At 40.9% G+C, this 21,679-nt stretch overlaps 1 protein-coding gene and 1 long non-coding RNA gene across 3 annotated transcripts; both read right to left on the bottom strand.

The window, feature by feature from the left end:
* Positions 1-7,003: 7,003 nt before the first annotated feature.
* On the bottom strand, positions 7,004-8,021 carry LOC108012718 (microfibril-associated glycoprotein 4-like). The gene is made up of 2 exons (XM_017078147.4): positions 7,284-8,021; positions 7,004-7,214 (listed from the first exon to the last, which is right to left on the bottom strand). Exons 1-2 carry the CDS (start codon positions 7,970-7,972, stop codon positions 7,067-7,069), a joined length of 837 nt encoding a protein of 278 aa, XP_016933636.3. The 5' UTR covers positions 7,973-8,021; the 3' UTR covers positions 7,004-7,066.
* Positions 8,022-13,064: 5,043 nt separating this feature from the next.
* Positions 13,065-15,214, bottom strand: LOC136116930 (uncharacterized). Of its 2 annotated transcripts, none has more exons than XR_011604152.1 (3): positions 14,825-15,214; positions 13,468-14,505; positions 13,065-13,408 (listed from the first exon to the last, which is right to left on the bottom strand). It is a non-coding gene; the product is annotated as an uncharacterized lncRNA (long non-coding RNA). The 2 variants fall into 2 exon arrangements; XR_011604153.1 differs by having other exon boundaries at positions 14,909-14,968.
* Positions 15,215-21,679: the final 6,465 nt, after the last annotated feature.

Genomic DNA, 21,679 nt, shown 5'->3' on the forward strand with positions numbered 1-21,679 from the left:
AAACACAATAATGTTTTGATAAATGTGATTTATGTATAACCTAACTACAAATGATTGTCTAATATATTATCCCATAGAAGGACAGTTCCCAAGAGCAAACTAAACTCCATGCTCCCAAAGCAGTTTTCATTTATTTCCTGCCCAATAAAGCTATCGTAAATGGAAATCTTTGCAGGCAGGTCAAAGATCCGAAAAGTGTGCAATCTTTATCCCACATAAACACACAAAAGAACATCTATTACCAGTAATCGGAGAGCTGGCCACCGATTCTTTCACTTTATCACTGCTCCAGTTGGGAATACAAATGCTGTGCAGATGGCATTCCTGGGCATCGGATGCCATTGCAGTTTGGCTTAGCTTAGCCTGATTGACCCTCATAAAGTCAACTGCCAACATTTAGCGATCTAAATCAGTTGAAAGCGGCCAACTGGCAACTGGCAACATAGATATTACCAATGCAGGAAACTCTTTCCAGGAAACTCTTTCTTGGCTTTTTGGCTCTGATTGTGTTGTGTCCACCTTTTTTTATTTTTTGGTTTTTTTTTTCATGTTTTTCTGTTGGTTTTGGGTGCCCAATTGAACCGACCAGCAGCCGAGAGATTTATTTGCAGGCAGCGAACATGACTTGGTAGTTTTGTTTCGTGTGCATGTTGCTGTTGCTGTTGGCTCTCGTTGTCTGTGTTGCCTGTATTGCCTGTGTTTTGGCAGTTGCTAGTAGTCCTCGAAGATGAGATACTTGCCGTCTGATTAGCTGACACAGCAACAGCAACTCCGCAACAGCCGCAGCAACTGCAGCAGCACAAAATCTGCAAGGCAGCAAGGCAGCAACATGGCCAAAAGAGTGGGCAGCAGGCACTGTCAGGCTGCCAAGTCAAATCGTGTACACAATTGGCGCGACATGCAACATTATTCTCCTTCTGCTCCTTCGAGGCCGTCGATCCCGATCCCGATCCCCCAATCCGCAATGCCCAATCCCCAAGCCCCATTCTCCGGACTCCAATTCCCAGTTCCCATTCCCAATCCCCATTCCATTCCCGAAGTTGCAGCTGCAGCAGGCTGCAAACTCCAATTGAAAGTGGCGCGGGCGGCTGCTCCAACTCTGGACAGACAACTCAGCCGAGTTCAACACTCGAAACAAATCAAAATGCATTTTGGTAAATTTTTATAAATTAAAATCAATGTTAAATCAATCAATAAATATTTCCTAAATACCATATTAATTTTTTATTTCTCTCCCAAAAAATGGGAAAACCTTGCAATTTTTTCAAAGAACGCGAAGTAAAGCTAATATATTTTTTTTCTTATTTAAAATTTGTTGCTGGAAAACTGTAGCTCAGTTTTGTCATACAGTAATAACACAAAGAATATTAGTTTATTAAAACAGATTAAAAAGCTTTAAATGATCTGTTTCTTTGGTGTGCAATAAGTACCGTATCAGATTCTGTTTTCATTAAGGAAGCCTATTACATTTACATTTGCTTTCTTTTCCCTTTTTTAATGACCATTTATTCCTGTGTAACCGGCATGTCCCGATCGTTCCGATTGGTAAACGTTTTGCGGCCTTAGTTTGACTTAATTTTCACCGACCGTCCTGTTTGTCGTGGTCGTGGTCCTCTGGCTCTATTGTCTGCTCAGCTTTCGCTTCGTGATTTGCGATTTTATCGCATTGAAATGAAATAATTTGAGTTCAAAATGATGAAGTTAATTGTGTTTATTAGGCTGCCAGTCACACAGAGTCAGACAATGCGAGTCTTGAGTTCGGGTCTCGAGTTTCGAGTCGAGTCTGGAGCTGACTCACTTCGCCCTGAAGGCGCTTCCCTGTCCCACCGACTGTTCCTCAAAGTTGCCCAAATAGTCTCGGTTTATGCAAATTCGTGAATTTATGAGCTGTGCCCCATTAAGTCATTTTAAAAGACTCTTTTCCCAAGTTGCCCCGGGAGCAACAAGAGTCGCTGAAGTGGCACCGACAACAATACGAAATTCGAAATCCAACTCCCAACTTGCAACTTGCAATCCGCAATCGGGCAACTTGCAACTTGCAACTCCAAGTCCAATTTCCAAGTCCAAGTCGTGTGCGATATTAATCGCTTTTGCTGAAAACGTCATGTCAGCTTTATGTCGTAACATGATTACGTGGCCTGGACTTGGACTCCCGAGGATACGGATGTGCCACGAACAGATGTTGCAGCTCTAGTCAAGGGAAATGCCTCTAAGAAAGTAGAAACGATGGGTAACTCAAGAGGTTCAAGAGGTTGAAGCCCAAAATGGCAGTCCAACTATCCCACAAAGCAATCTAAGCTAAAAATAAAAATCTAGTAAATATAATAAATGACTTTTAATAGGTACAATTCTTATTATAATTAGAAACTACTAAATGCATACGAGTTTCAGGTAATCGAAGTTGCTATATTTTAAATGTAAATCAATTAAATCTCTCATGGGAATACTGACTTTATGAATAGGATAGCCCGAAAAATGCTTTATTCCCTTCCCTTGCATAAATTCACATCATTGCTCAATCTTAATGAAATCTAAAACTCATTTTACATAAATCGGAACAAAATGTGGAAACAAAGGCAATCAACTGGAAAACAGTGGCAACATTTTAGGGGTGGGAAAACACGGCAGATTATCGCATTTAGCCCACTGTGCAGCCTTGTCAGCTTAGCAGATTTCATCTTAGGCGTGGTAAAACCATGAGAAGAACCGGGGTTTCATTTCCGAATTTTGGGATGTTGCAAAGATCATATCAGAACACCAAAATCGCTTGTCAGACGCTCTTAATGAGCAGAACGCAGCCTCGTGTCAGCTTTGTAAAGGTCACGTGTGCAACGCTTTCGCCCGCCTTCTATTAAATTTCTTTGTCGTCATCCTCGCTGTCAAGTGGTTAAGATTGGTCTTTACATGGGTGGTTCCAGTCATCAGGGCAGCTGTAATAAATATTGGGATTTATCAAAACAATGTCGGTAATTCTGTCATACAGTTGCACTGTACTGCATTTTTTTGATCCGTTTATTGTTTGATTTGTTATCTTCTATTGCTGTCAAATTGAAAAATTGTTTAGCTAAATATAAAGCTTAATCCTTATTTTTATGGTCAAAATTAAAATTCTATAATGCTATCTCCTAAAGTGGAGATTTTTCACATAGCCAACGGAAATCCTTGCATCTGATGTCTGCTTTGTACAAAAACGTTTCAAGGTGGTTAAGGACAAAGTTAAAATCCAACCAATTAAGTTTCTTACATCTGGTGCCCAAAGTAGGTGGTGAATATTGGAAAAAGTACAAGTTTATATTTGTTATCTCCACCTAGAAGGGAGTCCATACCGATGAACCAACGAAAATCGTTGCATCTGGTGCCAAGTACGTGAGATTCCCACAAAAACCTTGGCGAGGTGGTTAAAGCTCTACTTCTTTTACCACTTTAGGACCCAATCATATCTTGGCCATTTAAAGCCGGGCCAACGAAATTCCTTGCATCTGGTGTCCGCATAAATCGATTTCGCAGCTTTCCCAGGAAACAACCCCTGAGTTCCTTGGGTTTTGGAGCCCAGCAACCCCCGTCAAGGACCCTTTACCGTTGTCCGGGTGACAAAACTTTTTGGAGACTCTCCAATCGCTCTCAGTTCCTCACTGTCAACCTCTCCGAAATTGCATTTTCCGGCTGCTCTCACGGCGCATGAAGTCGGCCATTTTGAACTGATTTGCATATAGAAACCTAGAGAGAGAAAATGCAACCCCAAAATATGTGGGGCCACTGTGTAGACATTTTCCTATTGATTTTTCCTTCGTGTGGCGCCCACCTTGGCGCTGCCTTCTTTTCCACCCGGCCATAAATCCATGCCAAAAGACATTGCATTTCTATACTTTGATTTTTATGCAAATGGGAAACCGAAACGAGGCAGAAATTGTCTTCGAAATGCAGTTGTCTTTCGGCTCTCGACCACGTGCAAAACTGCAACCGTCAAAGGAGCGCCTTGCTTTTGGCCCCCGACTTCAGATTCAGATTCAGCCATATAGCCATATAGCCTGGGCAAAAAAGAGAAAAAAAGCTAGCTGAACTCGACTCACGATCACGAAGTACACAAAAGCCAAAGCTCCTGAAATTATCATGACCCCAGCATGGCAATTGGGTCAAGCAGCGCTTGGCGACATTTGTTCGCTGACACAATACGAGCACCGGGAGTGCAAAAAATCGGGGGAATATATATAAAGTTATACACACTTAGGGGAGGGGGACTACGTGCATTTCTGACACGTGGCCCCAGGAATTCGAGGCAGCTGCTGGCTCGTTTCCGTTCCCCGTTGCGTTCAACTTTTACCTGCGCCCAGGTCACACTCAGCCAAATAAATTATTACTAGACTGTATGGCAGATTTTAAAATAAAACATAGTCAAAAAAACCTATAATGAAGTGTGCTTCATAAAACGCTATGGTTTCCCTTGATTAGTTACAAACGAATTTCTTTAAAAGTTATATAACCTAACTTGAAAGGTGATCTTAAAGGCCCTGTACCATTCAACATTCCATATGACTTAATTAAGCTTTAAATTATTTAGCACTGTTCCAAATATGAAACATATACATAGGTATACGAAATATCTATTATTTTATGTGAATAATTATTGGAGACTTAGCTTTATTTTTACAAAGGGATGTTTTGAGCTCCTTTGTTTCTTGCAGTGCTCAGACTAATGAGGTCCGATCCCAGGCCTTGTTGACTCAGTGCACAAAGTCCCGGCCACGTGGCCTCCTTCGCGGAAAGTGGGCGTGTGCCGGGAACCCGATCAACCACCGTCGCTATAGACACCACCATCCTACATGTCCTATCGCAGCCTTTTGCCTAATTGACACACGTCCAGGTCGTGTGTCGCTTCAACTCGCTTATTCTATACAAACTTAATTGACGCATTTGTTTGATTTGGACGGTCATGGGAGAAAACGCCTCCTTGTTTTTGTCCCAGAAAAGAGCGGCGCAATCAATTTGCTTGATTGGGTTAGCTCCCTTGGAGATTGTGCACAAATTGCCCAACAAAGTGGAGGAGGGGCGTCTATAATTTGCTCGAAGGCTACCGAGATTCAATTGTCCCGGCCTTTCGGTATACCTTATATATAAGGTCACGTAGCAGCCAGCGAGTAAATTATGCTGATGGAAATTCATCATTCTCTCTCTTAATGCGGAAAGACAAGAATTTTTAGAGAAAATCGGTCAGGTAAGATGCTCAAAAATCTTGGAAACTTTCCTTTAGCCAAGGAATGTGCAATATACACAAAATATACTAGTTCGGTGTATAAAAACTAATCAAATTTCAATTGCTTAAGTTTAATATTTTTATTTATGGCAATTTATCGTTCAAGCTTTATAAGTAGTTGGCCTTATAACTTTATTAGCCAAGCACTCAATCATATTTACAATATAAACATTTTTTATTTACACAAATATAAATGGCTTATGAACGATCAATTAAAAAGATCATTAGATAGTATCCTAACAGTTTTCATAAGTGGTTATTGCTCGATTAACTTTTTAAATACTTGACTTGGTAATAAGCTGATTGAGAACTCTAAGGCAAGTCTTAAAAGCGGCATTTAAATTAAGTGATTGTTTAAAATAATTAAGAACAACTTGCAAATTATTATATCTTACGTCAACATAAGCATAATGTATTAAGTGTATTTTCCGTGGACCCCGTGTTCACACTTGCATGCAAAGGTGTTCGAGATGCATCTCATCCATGACCGTTTTGGGCAATCCTAGTTTCCTGCTTCTGCCGGTGTCGCAATCCGCGGTCCGCAGGTGTCTAATCCAAGTGGCTGGCCAAGATTTGTCACCTCCATTGTGCCAGACTTAGCGCTGCCGGCGTCGGCACGACGTTGCCCCCTATTGCCCCCAGACTCAAAGCCCCGACTGAGTGTTATCTTTATTTTCGAATCGAATAAATCATAACTTTGCACCTTCTGGCACGACAAACGGGTTGCCACACACCCCCAACACCCCACACACACTTGGCTTGAAGAGGAAGTGGACGACAAAATATATTTAAATCACTGATTTGTCCCATAGACCAAGATTTCTGTGAAAAGGGGAAAATATATATACCTTGTTGTACTTCTTTTTAAAATATATTAAAATTATTCAAAATACGAGTTCTAAAGCAACTCTTGTTTATTTATTTTCGAGCATCATCTTACCTATTTTAAAGTAATAATTAAAATTCCACTTAACCCAAATTAAATTTCAATTATGCGACAACCCGTAAAAGGCCGTCAAGTGGCTGACCGATTTCCGGCTGGGGCTAATTATAATTATGTAAAAAAAGAATGACAGACAGACAAGGAGTGGCTATTTTTAAAGCTCAGACATCAGACATCAAGTTGTTGTCTTGTTTTTGGTTTAATTGCAGCCCGATTTGTTTGCGGGCCGGCGCGGCAACCGAATGGGCCCACCAAAATGGCCAAAGCCCGACCAAACGCGCATTCAAATCAGGCCCAGCTGACACTGAAAAATACTATATACACAGGTAAAGCCCCTCACAAATATAGCAGACCGATCGGTATGGTATCGACTACAAGGCACGCACATCGGACAACACAACATCGCTGGAACATTGTTGACATCCGGAGCTGCCCTGTCGCATGACAATTAGAAAAGGTTCGGCCGCAAAACGCCCCCGCGTTTGGGGATTTGGTTTTGCGGCTTGGGAGACCAGTTAAGACATTCACCAGTATCTCGGACAATCCTCGATTACCAATCGCCACAGCCAATTGCCAGACAGTCGCAGCGGCGAATGAACCCTACCTTCGGCTCTAAAACTCTATGCAAATCGATCGATAGCAAAAATGTTTTTACCACGGCCAACCGACAAGCGGATTACAGTGTCTCCCTAAAGTGTACTCACATGTGTCAGGCGAGATTTCCACAGCTCCATTTTTGGTGGGTTCGAACATATTGTAATGTAAATATATTTAGAAAATGCTTTACAAATATAGAGAATAATGTAAAAGTGTTTTCATAATTGCTATTTTTATGTAATCATGCAGTTTAATAATCATATATTATTTAATTTTTACAAGCTATGAGGTTTCTTCATATATCTTATCTTCATTTCCGCGAAGGTTAAAGAGATGGTGTAGTAATCGCTTTTCCAAGATGACCAAAATATACCATCTATATTGGGTGTGGTTCCGTTCTTGTAATATACTCCATTCAGAGAACTGTCATAATATAAAGAATGTTATAGTATTACAGAAAAATTTTTCTAATTTACTTTTGCAGATTTATACCTTTTCGCACAATGGTAAAACCACCAGCCACCTAAACGAACTGCGCAATTTTCATCAGGATCAGTGTCATTATCCCTATCCAAAGTGGAGAACTTCATGGGAATGCTTCTCGTTAGTGAGTCTCCCGCGGTTCCTCTGTATTCTCCCAAAGACTTCAGATAGTATGCTTCACTCTCGTTGCCAATTTTGAAGTCATCGTACAGAGCCCAGCCAGTAGATCCATTGACATCCCCAAGATTGATCAAAAGTTGGTACTGCTGTGAACTAGTCAAATTGTGCAACTTCTCCAGCCCGATGAAGAACTCCCCTCGACAGTTTCCAAACCCATTCTTGTACTCACTCCAGGTACGATTAAATAATAAGCTGCCGTCATATCGTTTTTGGATGGGAATCCATTGATCTTTATCTGGTGCTCCTTCGATGGGACAAGTGCTCCTCAAAAGCAGGTCTGATAGTTCCCTAATTTGCTTTTCCTTCTCTTCAATTTGTTTAACTTGCTCCTTGATCAAATCATCTTTACTACTTAGCAATTCCTTTTTGGTATCAGCCGAATTGGTTAATTGTTGATAATGATCAAAAACAGGCTTTACAGCACCAAGACAATAATCCAAACAGTTGTTCTCATCGACAGTAGAGGAATCCGCGCTCAGGAAAAGCCACATGCAAATCACTAAAAAACCCGATTTCATTTTGTCGATGATGTTACATTTACTAATGTCAAAAGTGAACTAAAATGATTTTCTTTACTTATTCCTTTCCGAATCCTCTAGAGAAAAATGAGTTCTCACTTTCGCATATTTTTTATATAAATAAATAACATACTGATACATACCCTGCCAGATAGGTTTTGATTTTCTTTTTAATTTCGCCTGAATCATTATGAATTTCCAGCTTCTTATCGAGCAAAAATATATAGCTTACAAAGCTCTATAACAGAAACCGCAAAAAAACAGAATTATTCATAGAACTTTCATTTCTTTTTAATCTGTTTATGTTAATTTGGGTTAAAAATATTTAAGTTGTTCTTAAAAACTTGGCTTACTTATAAATGATAGATTAGGATTTCATTTTACCCCATTCTTGCTAATTTAAACATCTTCCCCTTTATCCCAGCCCTTTTGGCAATTAAGCAACTGCACTTTGGCTGTTAAAATATTTGCCCACTCACAAGAACAACACACTTAAAATGTCCAGAAATTTGACAGTAACGCCCACCTACACAGCCGCCCCCCGCAAACAAGCAAAAACACACGCATTTAACAAGAGCGCCAAATTAAGCCATAAATTTAGACGCCTTGGACCACCAGCCAAGTGGCAAAGTGAGCTCTCGGATGGAGGAGGCTGTGGGGAACCGGGGAGCTGGGGGATCGGAGCTATATGGCTATATATGCAGCCGAATCCAATGCAAAAACAGCAATGCAGGGAGCCAGGTCCAAGTTGTCTGCGGGCAAAACGCCTCTGCAAGTGGGTCTCTCCTCGGGATCGGATCTCGCATAACATCTGCAGCTGCGTCGGAGTTCGCAGCTCGAGTGGTCCTCTATAAGTCAACCTCCCCTGAGTCACCACCATCATCGCAGCCCACTCTCTCCCGCTCGTTTAATACAAAAATTCAAATTTAATTAGTCTTCAAGTGAAGAAGTAATATTTGTACAATCTGGTAAATTTCGCAGCTGCATCATCTGCATCCAAGGAAGTGGGAAGTGAAATTGTGGAATGGGAATGAAATTGGAATGGGAACGGGAATGAGAACGAGAATGGGTATGTGAATCGCCAATGGAATGGGGACGACTACAGATGACGACTCCTTGACTGAATGCCTAGCGTTGTTGATATAAAACTTTTGAGCATCAAGTGGGTTGAGCACTAAGAACAAAATTGTGAGCTCAAAAGAGGTTTCTTAAATTTTATTAGCTTTACTATCAATTTCAAAAAGGAGTAAACTAATGGTCTCAGGTTAAACCGTAACATCTCATATAATAGTTAGCTAGTTTTCTGTCTTTTTTGGACATTTAAATAAAAATTTTTCTCAGTGTCTAGCCACATGATTGACCGTTTGTCCGACTACAACTGCACACATCTGCATTCCAGACGAGTCAACGGCAAACGCCAGACACCGCCGCAGACTCAGATGCAGCCTGGAAACCATGGATGCAGATACTATAGCTGGATCCGAAGCCAGACCCATAGCCATACCCAGACCAGACCCATACCCATACCCAGACCATGTGGGATTATGACGCGCCGGCACTTAAGGAGGGGCGACGGCGATGGCGATGGCAGTGCCCCAGTCAATTGCAGTTTGTCTGCGGCCAAAGTCAAATGCAGCTGATGATGAGTTCTTCTGCGCGATTTGTGCAAGTTGGTGGCATCTCCACATCTCCGTTTCCACATATCCACATCTCCAGCCCCACTGGATTCTTGATTGGCTGCGAAGACGCCTCCGTTTGTCGTTTCCAGCAGTTCGCGACCCCGAACATCGCGTGTGACATTTGCTGCCCCTGCAATTGCAACTTCGACTGCATCTTGGATGCTGGTGCTGCACCACATTCATTAGCAGCCACTAAATGTTCGCTTCATCATTCCCCCGCCAGTCTGTCACAGCTGCTTTCCGGGTGCTGTGCTGGCTTACACGCAGAAAAAATCTACGTTTTATGAGGCTTATCCAAAAAATCATATATAGAATCTTATAGAATCTGTATTAGATCACCTGTAGGGTTCACCTTCATTTATATATTAGTCATCTTTTTTTTATTACCTACCAATTTGGGATAGTATTACCGGAGCAAACGTAGCGTCACCAAGGTATTTTATAAAAAATCACCCAATTTGGGATCTTTAGAACCTTCTTCTTTTTCCCCCGAGTGCACAACTCAAGTGTCCCCCGGTTAGAGTTGGATCCAATCCAAAGTTAGACCCGAAGCCAGAGAGTCACAGTGGATGGCACTGTCTACAAATTGCCATTGGCGGAGTTCGTTGCAATCTTAAGTGAATTTATGTGGCAATCTGGTGGCGTCTCCGGCCTACAATTCCTTGCTCACTGCCTGCCACAGTCCATGATGACTTCAATTAATCAGCTTAATGCGCTGCAAATGTTCGGAGCCGAGATTGCAGGATGCGCGAGGATGAAGTTCTGGGATTAATCACGGGCGATAAACAGGATTTAAATTGGGTTTTCGACTTCCAGGAACTCTAGGCCTAAATGAAAAAATAGTGTCTTTAATTGCAGTTTTCAGAACTGTTAAACAGACTAGCTTAAGAGACAGATAATTGAATATGCTTAAGGATTATTTTTTTAGTTTATTAGGGAACCTTTGTCAACCGCCGCATTAATCACCTGCTTGATTGGGTTGCCCTAAACCGAAAGTATCTCTGATTATGAAAGTTCATGTCAGATTGTGAAAGGTGTAAGGCCTCCGACACCAGCTGCGGGAATTATATGATTTTATGGACTACTCACAGAGCGGCAGCTGGCTGAAATAATTCGCCAAATACGCAGGCCGAGAAAACGAAAAAGCGAACATAGTATATATTTGAAATATCGGTCGAATGGCCATATAGAGTCGAGACAGCGCCGCCATATGCCGCTTTATATGGCGGTGGCAGGTCGGATCGGATCGAATCGTATCGCTGCGGATCGCTACGGATCGTGGCCAACTGTTCGCCCAGTGCTGACCATTTTGGCGTTGTTGCTTATTTTTCCTTTTTTCATTGCATTTCTGTTTTTTTTCCATTTCTGCGGCATCTACAGACATTGACAACGCACTTGTCGTCGTTTTGGGCGTGTTTTATGCACTTGTCGCGGATCGTTGCACTAAACAGTTGCCTCAACATGGCCAACGAGTTTGTTAAATGTCAATTTTGTGTCAAAACGCATTTTGAATGCCCGAATATTGGCGGGGACCCGAAAATGTCGAACACAGTTTTAGAGGCCCCGAAAATCACGCTGCCAGTTTAAATTTAAAGCTCATAACACCGCGGAAAGTGTCCCCAAGAGCACGCCCATTTGGAAGACCATGGCTGATCATAAAATATATGACACGCGGGTTATATCAAGAAGCCATAAACAACGCTGAATTATTGGGCAACACTTGGTGGGCTAAAACAAAAAAACTTAAGAGTAAATAAAAATAATCATTGTCCTCAGGGGACTTGAGAACTTGAGGAATACTCTCCTAAGAACTTTTTACTTATTTTAAATGATTTCGAATTTTAATATGAGGAAATGTTTTGTGGAAAAGAACAAGAAATATCAAATGCTTGTATTATAAGGGGGAATTATTGAATAATTTTTTAATGTAAAATAAAGGTGTTATTTATTCTGTAAGCCATAATTATATTTAAATATTCAGCGATCCCATTTAGGTGAGTGTATAAACAACAGTTGTGTCTGCCTCGAAATAGATGACAACACGCAATTTAACCCGTTGGCATCATTAGCAGCTCGTCGGGAAAAGCCCCCGCCCACATGCCGCCCCCTTTGAAGGAACAGAAAGAGGAAGAGTGACATGTGGGTACCATTCGGGCAACCCCGATCTTCCAGAAATAGCGTGATAATCGCGGCACGCTCATCTGCCTTCTTTCTGGATCTTGATTTCCACTTCCGATTTAACTGGAAATGCATAAAAATCTTCCCATTTTTTTGGTGGCTGGGCCATGTGTGTGGTTTTCCGCCCCAGTCGTCCCCCTTTTTCTGAAAATTTCCGCTGTCATGTGTGCCAAATGTGCAGCTGCAGAGGGGGAAAAAGATATAGAACCAATTGACTGGCTACCTTATGTTTGATTTCATAAATACACGATATTCTCTTCGAATCGGCGGCTGGGAAAAATATGGTAACATGTAACAGATGCGCGCCATATTGCGGCTACGGATCACGGACTGTTTTGGACTCCGGACAGCGGACTCCGGATAGCAGACTACGACTACGGTTTGGTTGGCCCACCATTGGCATTGTTTATGAACTGCATCCGCAGTCAATAAAACATATACATTTTGATACTTATTCGTATACAAACAGTATACAAGCCACGGGCCTTTGATCAATTTTTTCGCTGAGTGGAGTGGGGTTTCCCGTTTTATTGATTGAGTTAGGTGGAAAATCATTCAATTCGGTAGCTGATAAATAAAAACTTTATGTTCTTATACATATGTTTAATATTAATACCTCCCATAAACTTATATTTTAATATTTTATTTAGCATATTACTGAGTACCAAAGATGTATTTAAAGATTATTGTAACTCGACGATTCCAGCCTCAAACTCCTGCCTTAAATCTCTGACCATTACCACTAATAGCTTTTAAACTGCCTGTGACCCTTGGGACTTCACGATCTGCATCTGATGCAAGTCCCGAGCATGCCAAATCGATCCACTGATGGGCAAAAGACTGCCAATCAAAGGTCTCTTGGTACCTGAGAATCCGATTCTCCGCTCTCCGATCTCAGATCCCCAAGCTGCGAGCCCGGCGCTTCAGGTTCAAAGAGAGAGACTCGGGATCAAAAGAACCAGCGAAGCGAACTTAACTTTTGACCACGACGAACTGAGGCAGGGCCAAATATATTTCGATGGTCAGGGCAAAACCTTTCGAACTTTAACTGAACTGAGAGAAATCTTTTATAGTGCACTTTATGTGCTTCAGAAAATATTGTGAACAATAGTAATTATATTATTATAATCATATTACTAAAATTATAATGTTTAAGCTGTTCCAGTCATTCACATAGTTATTATCCTATTAAAACACTTATAAAACAGTTTATTTAAAAATACATTTTTGTCACAACTTAGAATTGAAAAATTATATATATTCAACTAAACATAGTATTTTATTTTAAGTTACCAAAATCAACGTTATTGGATTCCTTTACATTTCAGCAATAATTTCTCTCCGTGCTGTGATCCTTGGGTCGAAAAAATTGCGTGAAGCGGCGCATTATGTTTATGGCTTTTGTTTGCTCTGGAATTGTGGAGGCGTTTTGGGGGTCAGGGGCGGAGGGCGGGGGGAGTGGCAGCTGTTTTGACCTTGTTGAAACATCAAAACCATATTATTGCCATGCCGACGTTGTTTTTGGCCGACTTGCGATCTTTAATTTTCGTCTTCGCCAGCTTGTGCTCTTCGGTTTTTGCTTTTGAAAAATTGCACAAGTTAAAAACCATTTCATTGCATTTACAGGGTTTCACTTGCCTCCATCGGCGGTTGCGGTCCGCTGCCATTCGATTTGTTGTTGCCGCTTTTCATGTTGTTGCTGCTTTGGGTTTCAGCGGCTGCATTGTGTAATTTATATGAGCCAGGCCAAAACGAAGGCGTTGGACAGGGCACTCCGAAAAAAAACCGCTGGAAAATCGGTTAAGCCCCAAAAATTCTAAAATATTATAGTAATGATCACATTTTTCCAATATTTTTCTGTTGACAAAGAAATTTTTTGAATGGCGTGTTATCTTTATTAAAAAAACACAACAAAATGAAAATTATAATATTTTGAATGAAGGAACTATAGGATTTATGGTTAAAAAGAGACTTATTCCACCGTTTTAAGCAAGAGTTTCTTTTCATGGTTCAAAAGACAAAATGTATACCTTAATTAAATAAAGCAATTAAAGTATGTCCCATTATGCACTTCTTTTTCTGCGAGTGTGCTGCACTGGCCATTTCTGCGGACGACTACGTGACCTCCAATTTGGGATCAGTTTCATGTGCGTTAAAGTGCACATGTTGGCCCGAGCTCCTCCCCGCGATTCGGTGTGGTCCGCCTTTGATGTAGAAAATATTACCGCCTTCTACAGTGGGACACCCGAGCCAAGAGAAAAAACACAGCCAACCAAGGCGATCCGAACTGAAACGAGCCAAAACACACGAACACAGTGCCGCCCAAAAGTTTATTCATATGCTAATTCCGCTTAGCGTTAAGACACAAAAATATGGACAGTCCGCCGCACTTGTCGCTTTTTCTTTGACTTGTGGCTTTTGCAGAGGGGTTTTCGGGGGTGTGGGGTGCTATATAGTCAGGGGGTTACGACAAATATCCAATTAAAATTGTTCAACGCCGCGACAAATATTGACTTGCGGCTTTTCGGCTCTTTTATGTGGATGGCATTCCCTTCGACTTAAAAAGAGGGACAAGTTGGAATGGGGCCTCGGTTGATCACTTTCATATGGAAATCGAACGACAGTCTGCCAACTGGGTGCCACCGTCCAGGGATTAAGATCTATAATTCTTCGGTTCTAGGAGGTGAAGAAATAACACTCGAAATTAATTAATGAGTTAAATAAATATTCATAATTTGAGACTTGTATCTTTTTCAGAATTACTTTTCAGAAATATACTTATATTTACGTATATACAATATATACTTATATTTTAAAAATCGTACAGTTTGTTACAGGTCATAAGAAACTTAAGCATTTTTCATGCCCAATGTCAAATAGATTTTTTGTAATAATATTTAAAAGATAATTTCCTTATGTATAATTATAAAATTCATTCAAAATATCTTTTATTTTTTTTGCATAACTATTAATTTGTATGGTTTTGGATATTAACTTCCTGTGGGTTATTCACGCAACGTTAATGATTCACAGCCCAAACAATCTCGATTTGCCATTGGTTTTTTTCCCCTTTTTTTACTTTTTGAACAATAAAGAAAACGAAGCTGAAAATGTCTATACGAGCGTACAACTCTTTCAACCGCCGCTCGGAGGTCCACTAATTAAGTGTGGAATGTTACAGCAATCAGCCTGGTCTATTCGGGCAGCGGGGTTACGCCGGCCCCACTTTTGCCCCTCGAAATCACTCGAGGTGGCCACAAATGGTCATTGAATGTGAGGGTCTTAATGAGGCCCCCAGCCGAAGAGGAAAATTATGTGAAAAAGAAACAAAAGCTGGCCGAGCTATCAACGCTCATGTGCGTGGACCCATAGACCACGTTGCGGGTGCGTAGATCCAAAAAAAAAATGGTACAGGCAAGCTTGCCTAATGCCAACCGTGAAATAATTTAGGTCTTTTGCTTAGATAGTTGTTATCAACTATTTTACTCTTATAGATTTTCGAAAATGTATTTTGTTTCTTTCTTTTAAGATCAATTTGTTCGATAATACATTTTTGGTATAAACATTAGGACAATTCAGTTTTTGGTTTGCTTTCACTACTAAAGGAATTTCAATACTTATTATTATTATCTTAGGAAAGGTATCTTGATACAATTAAACAAAAATGGAAGAGGTTCCATAGTCAAATTTTGATAAAGAGATAAATCATAAATAATAAATCATTCATGCAACAAATCAGCATCTATAACTACAAAAAAATGTATAGAGTACCAGTAGATATATATGACCTTGTTTTCGGTTTAAAAAACCTGTCTTAGGCAAGCTTGACTGTATTATGGGGGCTATAGACTGGGCCCAGCTGAGTGTGATTATCGTGGCCATTGTTGCCCTCCGGTTTAATGTGATCTCATGTTGATTGATTGCGCACACCTGTGTGAAAGACGAACCGAATGCGTTCGTTTTTGTTTTACTTTTTCGTTGGGTTTGTGTCTCCCAAAAAACCGATCTGATGGATTGGCCTGGTAGAGAAAGCTTGGGGCTTCCAGCACGAAGCTTTCATCTCGGCCTTTGTGTTATGCAATTGTTAACACAAAAAAGGGGCTGAAATAATTATTAGGAGCCAGAGCCAAACAAAAGCGTAGCGTTTTTGCTCTTTTGCGCTTCGCTGACTTTTTGACGGACAGTTGCCGCAGTTGCTTTTTATTGTTATAGTATAGAGTAACTATCGCAACTGCCGGACATTGTGGAGCTGCATGGGTGGCTCTCTTTCCAGCGATCCCCATCCAAAGCCATTGTTGCTGCGCCCTGCAATTTGTATGAATTTCAAATTTCTTCAACATTGAATATGAAAAAGCCTCGGTGAAAACGGCAGCGGCAGAAGCAACAGCAGCAACAACCGCAGCCGACGCAGTCGAGCAGTTTGAATGAATAATTTCCGCAGTCGTCGGTCGTCTTCCGCTGGGCCCCGTCTACAAAGATTCTGCCTGGCACTCGAAGAAATAAATCTTGAGTGGAGAATAACTGCACATTAAATGTATCATACAGTTATACAGAATTGAAAGCACATTTAGAAATTCGGATTAGGTATTATATTATATCAAGCCATACTGAAATCCAAGTACTGGCATTTTTAGTTTCTTTGGTCTATCAACAAAATAATATTCCTTATAAAAAATTATATATTTCTTAAAGATTTTTCCCCAAGTGCACGGCTGCGGCTGTTTATCGTTGTTGGGTTCTCTGCGCCAAATGAAAATGAACACGTGCGTCCGGTTGCTGCGGCTCAGCTGCTGCTGTTGAAAATAAATACAAGTATGTGGATATTGTGCCGCATTTATGTGGACCCTGTGGCAGCTCAGCAAAGCCAGCAGAGGCAGAAGCTCTGAGACCATCCAACAAATTTCACTTTATTGATGAGCACTGCACTTGAATTACGGGGGCCACCTAAGCAAACACAGGCGATTGGCCACGCTCGGCCGCACAACGAGGCGTATGCGCGATTTGGCATTAACATTAGCATGGGCAACAGCTGTTCAATCCGAGCTAGAGATCGCAAAACTTGCACCACCTGGATTTCAGCCCCACTGCAGTTCGCCTTGTGCGTTCAAATCCACAATTTAAATGCTAAGTGGGCAAAAATGCGTGGAGATGACATTCAAATTGCACTGAGCAATTGCACTGCTTTTAAAACTGAGGAATTTCAATCCCTCAAACTATATTTTACCGCACTTTCTATGCTAATTTAAGATGTTATGGTAAAACCTTCAAAAATATCTACCTGCCAGTTCTTTAAACCAAACCCAACACATGCATGTGGAGATATTCAGAAACGACGTTCAGCCAACTGTGCAATTTCAGCTCTATAGAGTTTCCTATATGTAGTAACAACATCGTTTCATTCATTGTCTGGCGGACAACAATAAAAACATCGTACACTTGGCCGCAATGATAAAACCCCGACATCTGTAGGAAGTGGCTATTGCATGTATCACACATAAATGAGTGTGCTGGCTTTGGATGGGGATACGAGTGTACTGGGTAGCCAATGTACATATGTGTATCCAATACCCCTCCCAAAGGCCCCATGTCGACTGCTCAGCGGAGCTTATCTCGAGCGAAATGACCCCAAAAATGCGATGGCAAAACAGCAACAAGGAGTGAATTCGTCACGGACTCAACCCTGAATTTAATGGTTCACAGATTGCCTTTTGTCATGGTCAAATTATCTGCTTATTAAATGTCAGTAAACTTTAAAGTAATGACAGCCTAAATGGAAAGTTCCAATTTTGTTTTATTTAAAAAACCAAAACTATTCTGTATAACATTTACTTCTATGTATTGGATAAGACTAATTTTATTTTATGATCAAAGGTTAATAAATCACTTTTCAACTAATTAAACTATAAAAGAACTTCACAAACGCCAGAAAATAGTTTAATCAAATCGGGCAGCCTGCAAATAGAGCATTTACAGAAAAAACTTGCACAATTCAGGAATTTTGAGAAAGGCAATTCCAAAATGGAAATCCAACTGGCCGCACATGTGGCTCAGCTGTTTGCAATTACTTTTGGAAGTAGCAGCGGCCACGACGTCAAAGATACAAATCAAAGACATTGCCACAATTGCGTAACAGCCGACACAACCCCATCCAGATACAAGTCATAAGATCTTCGGTTCTGGAACTGAGAAATGAGTGCTTCAGGTGGCAGGAAAGTGAGGATGGACTGCGAATGGGGCTGCCGTTCGCCGGAACTAAGCGACTTCCGCTCCACTCGAACAGCCGTTCACCTTCTGTTGATTTTCTGCAGCAATGCACTTGAAGAAAACAGCGTACAATACTATTACATTTTTTTATTCCAACACAATATTGTACAGAACCACTTTTTCTTTAAACTAATGTTTTGAATTTATCAAATTAATCAAAGTTTAAATTAATAAAAATTGTTATTACGGGACTAATCTTAATTTAAAAATTAAATTGAAAATTATAAACATTTTTTTCGGTGCAAAAGTGTGCGATCCTCATGCTCCAGATTGACAAACAACACGTGTGACTGATGGAGTGAGCGAGTGAGTGAGTGACTGGCTGGGCAAGTGAATGAATGAATGAATGAACGAACGGATGGATTGGATGGGATGGGGTGGACTCGAATGGGTGAAGTGTGCAGCGAGTGTGGGGCAATGGCAATCAATGTAATGTTTATGCCGACGCTGGGACCTGGGATCCAAAGATCGGGGGACGGAAGACTGGGACTCGAACCAGATTCAGATTCTGATTCAGGACCACAAATTGCTTTCAATTATGTTGCATGCGACTGTGCTCCCGTTTTTATGCCTCATTGTTGACGTGTCTCCGTTGGCAAGTTTTTACCCTCCTCCATTAACCATCCATCGGATACGTCGGTTCCATCGGATCCATCTGGGCCATGTTTCGTGTTCTGTGTTGATGATCTCCGTGTGCGACTGATCGGGTTGCTTTATGTATTTATCTTGCGACTGTGGCAACTGCACTCTCGACAGCACCATTATTGTCCCCATCATCGCCGTACAATGGAACTGATGGCGCCAAGAAGTTCTCCAAATTTATATAGAACTCATAAGTTCGGAACAAAAATATTTTAGGAGTTATAACTTAACTTTTTTTTAACATATATTAATTATTAAAGTTATATTAATAGTATTGGCTGTATCTATGTTTCAAGAAATTTTAAGATTTTAACCTTCGATCATTAAAAACAAAACCTGTAAGTATTTAAGAACAAATTGGTACCCCATTAATAATATTTTCAACTTTATATTTTTAAGAAATAAACAGATTCAAGTTTTGTACAACAAATGTTCAACTCACCCCACTGTTTCGCACTTTTAGCTGGGTTCTTTTCTTTATGACTTTGATTTTAAGCATCGGTTTCAGCATTAAAATGTTCCATTATAAGACCACCACCCCGATCCCCACCAAAACCGCAGCAAATTACTTGCGGAAGTGCGCCACGCCCACTAAAGTGCAGGTTTGACTCATCGAGGAGATGGAATCGGAGTCCATGTGGGATTTTGCGATTGAGTTACTCGACGCAGCGCCATCATCATTATCATTATCGTCCTCGTAGTGATCACTTCTTGGGGATCGGGATCCTTCAGCTGCGTGCAAATTTGTGCTTTTAAAACAAACTAAAGTGAAAATTATGTCAAACCTGTTGACCAGCCGGTCGTCGTTGGGATCTCGTTCTGGTTCTCGTTGTCCATCTGCATCTGCATCTGAATCGGAATCCGAATCTCCTTTCAGCATCCAACTGGAATTGAGTAATTTGTTGCAAAGACAATTAGATGCAACAGATTGTTGACTAAGTGACTGGAACGTTTACAGTTGAGATCGTCGGTGAAAGGAAGTCGAGCAGTTGAGTCCGATCCCATGAAGATGTTTTTTGGCCCGGGGGCGAACAGTTGGACTCGACGGAACGATGAGCCGCTGACAAGCTGGGCAAAGAATAGTCACTGAAAGAATTCTAGACAGGGAAATAATATAGGGTTACTGAGTAGAAAAGTCGGATTATTTTTTTAAGTTTATTTAAATAAATAAATTGAAAAGACCAAAAAAAGAATAACAAATACTTATTGTCATATAAAATACCTGTAAAATATTTTTTAAGTTATTTTGCTAACGAATAATCAGTATTTGACAGAATTTTCTCCAAGTGCAGGCTGCAGGAGAGAGTTCACTGGAGTTCAGAAGGCTTCGAATGAAATGAAGATGCCACCGCAACGAGGAGACTGCGATTGGTCCCCCGTAGCATTTCATAATTTTCAGCCAATTATGCGAAATTGCCAGAGTCTTTGGGGCTAGCCTCAAAAACAAACAGACCTTGGGCCGAGTTAATGACATTGAATGGGGTCAGGTCCCAGTCCCAAGAACCACAAAAAGCCGCAAAAAGCAAAAAGCAGCGACGACGAGTTTTGAATCATGGGGAAAGATTGCTGACAGCAATCAACAGTTGTGGACTTGTGGACTTGGGGCTCTGCCGCATGTGAGTGTCACTCTGCCCCTTCGCAAACCCACCTCGTTTTCCCCCTTTGACAGTCAGCAGTTTATATGTTGCAAGCGATCAGGTAGTCATATCCGACTTGATAATGACACTACCAAGGGAAACTATAGCTATATCAGGGTTAAGCTATGAAACCCAAAGAAAATCACGCATCTTATATATTATCTAATTGTATATAATTCTCTTAGATTATCCTACAAGTTATAAGCAAAAATATTTATGTCCAAATCAAGTTGAATATCAAATAAATTCCAGATTTAGTTAATTGAAAGATAATTCAAATTTTATTTAATAAATTGCCTTGGATTATTTACTTTAACTACAGTAATTTCTGTAAAGTTGTAAGCCTCATAAGTTCGCTTTTGAAATTACATCAAATCCACTTACTTTTTATCTCAACATTCACCATCTTTCACCTACTTTTCCTCCGTTGATCTCAGATTACAGCTAATTCGCCTGCTCAGTTCTTATCGTACATTAATTGGCCGCCGGCCGATATATATATTGGATATACCCGCCGCGGGTTAGAGATCGCGATCACAGCCTCTCCCAATCGCAATCTCTCCCAACACGTGCACATCAAACTCTACGCTTTATAATTGGTTTGTCGAGCTGCCAGCAACCGGCTAAGTCGGAGTCTTAGCTTCAGATTCAGTCTTCAAAGCCCCAGCTTAAGCTCACATGTCTGCGCTAAGGCCAGAGAGAGAAAAGCGGGCCCGAAGACAGGCACTGAGAAAAAAAGCGCCTTTTGGACTAATATATATGTTGCTTTATTTCTACAGAATCTGAAAGACCAACTATTTTTATACAGACTGGAAACAATAAAAATAGCAAGCAAAAATTATACATTTTTTCTTTTTCTAAAGAATTTGCGGTCCTGCAATTCGTTTATTGATTTGCTGGTTCCTCTGGCTCTGAAGAATTCGCGCTCCTGTGTTATTAAAGACTAACCCATAAGCTATTGGCCACAAAAGTCGCCTATTTTTTCGCGTGCTACCAAAACCAACGTCAGCGATGCTAAGTGAATTAAAATAATGCTGCCGCTGCTGCCTTTCGCTGATGATGATGATGTTGTTGGCGATGCTGGTGAGGCCGGGTCTGTCTCAGGAACTCCCCTTGGGATCCGCCAGCCACTCTGATGATTCTATTTATTACACGGCAGGCAATTTGCAATTTTCCGCTGCGTTTTAATTATTTGCCATGCCCGTTAGTTTTAATAAAGTTGCTAACTGTGAAAAGACGTGACTGGCGAATGGGCATTTAATTCGCAGTTCGTACACAGGGAAAGTGTCGGCCTAGCTGGTTCTCTT

This window comes from Drosophila suzukii, chromosome 3 (assembly GCF_043229965.1).
Source record: "Drosophila suzukii chromosome 3, CBGP_Dsuzu_IsoJpt1.0, whole genome shotgun sequence".
Taxonomy (NCBI): Eukaryota; Metazoa; Arthropoda; class Insecta; order Diptera; family Drosophilidae; genus Drosophila; species Drosophila suzukii.